The sequence below is a fragment of the Montipora foliosa genome, chromosome 3, assembly GCF_036669935.1.
Source record: "Montipora foliosa isolate CH-2021 chromosome 3, ASM3666993v2, whole genome shotgun sequence".
NCBI lineage: Eukaryota > Metazoa > Cnidaria > Anthozoa > Scleractinia > Acroporidae > Montipora > Montipora foliosa.
Genome location: NC_090871.1, coordinates 63,053,841 through 63,059,613, shown reverse-complemented (window position 1 = coordinate 63,059,613; position 5,773 = coordinate 63,053,841). Strand labels below are relative to the sequence as shown.

General features: G+C 39.5%; 2 protein-coding genes across 2 annotated transcripts in view; one reads left to right on the top strand and one right to left on the bottom strand.

Moving 5' to 3' along the window:
• Window positions 1-6: 6 nt before the first annotated feature.
• On the bottom strand, window positions 7-1,539 carry LOC137997913 (uncharacterized). The gene has a single exon (XM_068844239.1). The coding sequence runs from the start codon at window positions 1,451-1,453 to the stop codon at window positions 602-604; it is 852 nt and encodes a 283-aa protein (XP_068700340.1). The 5' UTR covers window positions 1,454-1,539; the 3' UTR covers window positions 7-601.
• Window positions 1,540-2,898: 1,359 nt separating this feature from the next.
• Window positions 2,899-5,773, top strand: part of LOC137997914 (large ribosomal subunit protein uL29m-like) — an 11,463-nt gene continuing 8,588 nt past the window's right edge. Inside the window, exons 1-2 of the mRNA XM_068844240.1 lie at window positions 2,899-3,007; window positions 3,101-3,213. Coding sequence (XP_068700341.1) covers window positions 2,934-3,007; window positions 3,101-3,213 — 187 coding nt within the window. The 5' untranslated portion in view covers window positions 2,899-2,933. The remainder of the gene's footprint in view (window positions 3,008-3,100; window positions 3,214-5,773) is intronic.

Below are 5,773 nucleotides of genomic sequence, written 5' to 3'. Positions count from 1 at the left end.
CCATCTTTTTAATAGGACTGATCCTTAATAACTCAGTGGCATCTAACTATGGTGGCATACATTATCAAATCTATAGTATACTGTTAACTTTTAGGGCAATATTTACGCCTTAAATATACAGACAGATCTTCCTTGAGTCTCAAAGATTTGACGAAAAACCTGGAGAAGAGTAATGATCCAGGTTCCATAAAGAAAACAATTAATGTGTGATGAATTTTTCAATATATGAATATTGGTAACAAGAATATATTATTTTAAGTGGAATGTGACTTCAATTTCTAGAATCGTCTTTTCTTATTGAGTGTGGAAGATGGACAAGGAGATTCAAATTTAATGAATTATGAAATAAGTTTTCTGTTTATCACTTACAGCAGAACATCTTGCTCATCTATCAATTTGAAAACAAAATTTAAAACTTTGGTCTCCCCTAAACCCTAGTGTAAAGTGAAGCTCTTTAAGTAAGAGATAATTTAAATCGCTCACGAAAGAAAATAAAAATTTGGGGCTTTCAAAACGCGGCAATATCTACTTCGCGTCTTTTTCCACTCACTAATGTCCCGTACATTTCTTTGTTTTTCTTTTGGTCTGTTTATTTATTGACTCAGTAAAGTATGCTGTTAGGGATCAGTGTGGACATAGAACTTCCTCGTTTCAATGGATTTGTTTTCTCTGTCCGCATGGAGCGGTTTTTCAAGCCCCATGCCGAAAAAGGTCTCCATCCGATGAGATCCGTCGAGGATAGTTCGCTAAATCTCGGGGAATCATTCCCACTAGAATGTTTACACACTGGTGATTTGTCTCCAAATACAGAACTGTCTGATAGTCTCCTTTGGAATAATCTATCCCTTTCTTCAAAGCGCGCCGAGCAGGCGGCGAAGTTACCGCTCTGTTTCTTTCCTTGTGTAACAAGACTAGTGATGTTCGAAGACGATGCTACACTTCCTAAAGCGGGTTTGCTTCGAGATCTTTGGAGTGCTTTTTCCAACGCCTTTTTTATATCCGTTGTGTAATTAATCTTCGGCAAAGCCACTTCAAGTCTTGATACATCCCGCTGAGGACGGGGATGGATTTTTAATTTTGTTTCAATAGCAGACGTTAAAGTTCTATCTAACAATGTTTTCCTGGCGGAGTTTTTGACAGTTTTATTCGGAGACGAACTTGGCCTGGAATTATCAAGAGTAGCAGCTGCTTTGTTCGCGGATTCCGCTTTAGGTTTTCCACTTGTAGCCGAACTATAATTTGGTTTTTTCCTCTGTCCTTGTTTGTTTTGTTGATTCCGTTGCCCAACGATCGCGCGAGATTTGTGCTTCAGTAGATTCAAGTCTTCGGTGACTCTTGACTTGTCAACTCTACACTTACTTAAGCAATCCCATTTGCTCGGAATCAGAAAAATCTCTTCTTTTAGGTCGAACCGTACTTTCTTCGCCTGTTCTTGCTTCCTTTCCTCCTCCATGACAGCACATAAACCACTGAGAACCAGTATTTAACTGAAGGAGTACACTGTTTTTGTCCGACAAGCCGGTCTCCGCGTGCACAAATTTGTTGCCGGCGACGTAACACTGAGTTAACAGCGCTTCATAAAACCATTTAACCAGACATCCATCACTCAGCATTCGACACTGTCGTTCTGTACAAAAGGCAAAAGTAATTAAGCTCTCTGACAGAATATATCCCAATTAATTAAGCTAAACTAGTAAAGCCATAATTCATGAAGCACTATGCACACGAAAAGCACTTTCGTCTATGATGCGGGCATTAAAGCTTTTACTACTATCATTGGTACAGGAAAATTAACATTAAGTAGCCCGAACTACTTTTTTGGTTGCATCAAAGATGTTTCAACGTGTTCAATTATGTATGTGTTTTTACTCAACTTCTAATTATCTGAAAGAGGACTTAATTTCAATAGTTTGAATTTGAGATGTATTATTACGGTAATTTCTGCGTCAATGTTACTCGAAGTCCCTTGAGGGGATTAGTTTGAAATCAAACGGTGTTTTAAAGTGAAAAATAGGTATTGACCGATATGCAGAGAACTGTTTCAGTATGTCGACTTTTATTCCTTGCTTATGGTTTAGCGAAGTGCAAAGGAAATGCAAACAAGGTTGATTGCGGATAGCAAACCTGTTGATTAGTTTTCTGGTCACGGTAATGCTTATTTACGAAGTTAGTCGGGTGCTAATGGAGATATATGGCATGTTCGACATGAATATTCATATTAATGAAATATCGTTCATTGCATAATATGATAATGATGCTGACAGCGCAGACAGCAAAAAAAAAAAAAAAACACCCGAAACCTGTCAAAGTCGTCTTTCACGGAATTCGGAACCCGATATAGTGACAAAGCTCTATACTGACGGTGAGATGAACATGAACACCTTAGAGGGATTATTAAAACAAGGGAAAGTGGCAAAAGAAAGAAGAAGACATGAGAATGTCTTGCTCTTAAAGCGTCTGCCTGGGAGGAAAAAAGGGCGACAGAAAATCATAAACCACGTGAATTTTCGCAGCCGTTTCCAGCGGTTTCACCGCCTGGCCAAGTACCAGTACTTTCTTCTCGGCTCACTGGTTAGAAAACGATAGCCCTTTGCTTATGAGGCAAGATTTCCTATTGGCAGCTTGCTAAGGGGCCCCTTTTGTTTTTCTCTTTGTCTTGCGATATTTTCCATTGTTGTTACAGTGGTCTACAGCTGGTAATAGTGAGCTTACGCAACAGGACGGCTGGAAGACTCAGGACGGCAGAATGACGAAAAAATGTCGCGTAAGATCGGGAATGCACAGTCTCGCGCTACATTTTTTCGCCATTCTGCCGTCCTGAGTCTTCCAGCCGTCCTGTTGCGTAAGCTCTAGTTTGTTCTTGCAGACGGAAATATCCAGCGGTTTCAGCAGCATCCGCAAAAAATATGCGCGGAATTACAAATTAAAACAATATGGCGATCGTTCTGCAGGGATTTCGAGGTTTCGTGAAATTTCAAACGCTGATCTCAGCGAAGTATGTGATCAGGTACATAAATAGGATTCTTCCGAACATTGAAAAGTACAATTCTCTTCACCCCGAAAACTCCCAATGACTCTTTTCGATTCTTGAATTTTACAGGGCTGGTTTTATTCGTTGCCTTCAAACAAGTCCTCAATCGTATGGTCTCGAAGAGTTTTTCCCTCCAGGAGTGCTTGAAAAGGGTGAACTAGCTCCAGAGTCTGTGGAAACAGGTATGAATTCTCAAAAAAAAAAAAAAATTAGACATTGTTCTCTAGTCATACAATATACATGTAAAAGTGAAAAGCTATGGTCAGACATGGTTTGATGATGCATGGTACAAAGTTTGAAGATAGATTATTTTTTCCAACTTTGTAAGATTGTTGTATGCATTGATCTGTTATCACCTGCATTCAGAGTAGCATCAAATCAAGAACTTTAGATTTCCACCGAGATAGATAGGTAAATAGAATAACTAACAACATACGTATTTAATAAGACTGGAAAGATACTTAGTTATATAGTAAGCTCAATAATACTCGAATTTTGATTGGTTCTCACCAATGATCTATTAGAGAACAGTGACATGATTCTCTCAACCCATTACAGCGCTTTGTTAAGTGCAGCAACCAATCAGTTTGCTTTATTTTGTGTAGACAATAGATTAAATCAAAGAACTATTTCCATGACTTTTCAAGTGGGAAAAGTAACCTCTTTCGAATACCTTAGTAATATTTTGAAATAAAAAGGCTTCTTTCTGTATGTTTTATTTTGGTAATAGATCACAAAGGACATCAAAATCAGTGACACGTGAGACCACACATTTTGACGCCATCTCTGATCTATTACTGCAACATGGAAACTATTTGTTAATTACACAACATACGTGTATACATTCCCAGTTGATTGACACATCATCCGCACGTGTCAGTGGACAACCCTGGGGGAAGGGGGTACTCCCAACAATTTAGGACAGGTGTGTGCCACCAAGGTTCTCAAACCCTGACCCTATTTAAGGGTAGAAAATCGCGATTTGATACCCTTTTAAGGCCCAAAACCAAAAAATGGCACCCTATTTAAGGGAGTGAGGAGCGCACATAGGGCAATACAAGCTATAAACGGCCCTTTAAAATCGCTGTGTTAAACTTGAAAATGTGTGTTCAGGCGTGTAGAACAGTTTCAATAGACCATATACATGTACATTGTATTTTTCATTTTGCTCATTGGGGTGGATACTACAATTTATTAAATTCTCAACCTCGGATAATGCATTTCACGTGCTCTGACTGGCTCGCTCAGTCTTGGTTATCAGCTTATATACATGTACCTTAGTTTGACTTTATATGGTAAATGATTGCGCTCAACGTTGCTAAGCTAAAAAAATTTTTCGCCGGAAAGCCGAAATTCTCTCTGAAGAAAGCCAAAAAAGAAAACACTTTTTTCGTGGAAAAGTTGACTGAGAAGTGTTTTTGTGACGAGCCTGTCTGACCTCAAGGTATTACACATTATCACATCTTCGTCAATTTTTTCGATTTTCCTCAGATTTTCTCGCTTTTTTCGCTCTCATTTTGTACTTCCAAATTTTTGGAGTTTAACCCTTTGACGTCCAAACCGGCCTAAACCGGCCAGACTGACTAACGCCAGACAATTTTACTCGTCAATGGTGAGCCCCTGGGAGTCAATGGGTTAATCACTCACTAAACCCAAACCCTAACCCTAACTTAACCCTAACTATGTCCCAATTACCCCTTTGACGTTCAAACCGGCCAGACTTGAGTTAATTTTGCTCGTCAATGGGGAACCCCTGGGAGTCAATAGGTAAAGGAATTTCTTAAAACAATTATTCCATTCGCGCTTGTTGGATATGAGACTTGTTATAGCCAACTCGGCACTACCCGCCTCGTTGGCTATTTGCCATCTCTTATCCATCCCACGCTCATAGAATAATTGTTAATTAGTGACCCTATCTAAGGAATATTTAAGAATCACAATACCAAAAATACCAAAAAGGATACCCTATTTAAGGACTGAGCACATCAAAAACCGTACCCTATCGGGCAGCACATACCTATACTGCGTATGTAAGAGAGTACTTCCCCCCCCCCACCCCCGGGGACAGTTACCGAGTGGTACCGTATCCCACCATAACGTTTGAATTCACATTCTCGTGGTTCACGGTTCTTTGCAAGCTGTTTATTGTTCCCAAAAAGCAGACGTTTTGTAATTCAAGTTATCCTCCTCCTCATTGTCATCTACGTAAGTATTGTTGAGATTGCCATTACTTTGTTGTCTCAGAGGCTACGGGAAGGGAGGGGCTGGGGGTTCGTAGCTCCCCCCACTTGTATCCTAAGGTGAACACTGCTTTCTTCTAAACCTCTCCCCTCTCCCCTCACACCTCTTAGATCCATACCAAAACCTAGCCTGCCCCCTCCCCCACTTTCAAACGTACTCCATGGCCCCTGCATCTTAGTTATCATTTCATTTCTTGTCAAACAATTTCATGTGAATCTATCATCTCTATTGTTATTATGTGCAGTTTATTGAACTTAGTATGCCAAGAGGATAAAGTCTCATTGGGCGCTCAGCATAACCTACATGAGACTACAAATTGTTACACTTCTAAAAGTTATAAAAACCCATTTACAATTATTGGAAAATTAATTAGAATACTAGAATAACATATGCATGCCACTTATTTACAATTTATGTTGTGAATAAAATGATAGAACTACCGTATTTACCTGTGTATAAGGTGACCTTTTATGGCCTCAAAAGAAGCTCCAAAAATTGCCC

What these genes read in the sequence shown, in the direction of transcription:
- LOC137997913 (XM_068844239.1), bottom strand. Translation starts at nt 1,453, where the DNA reads ATGGAGGAGGAAAGGAAGCAAGAACAGGCGAAGAAAGTACGGTTCGAC.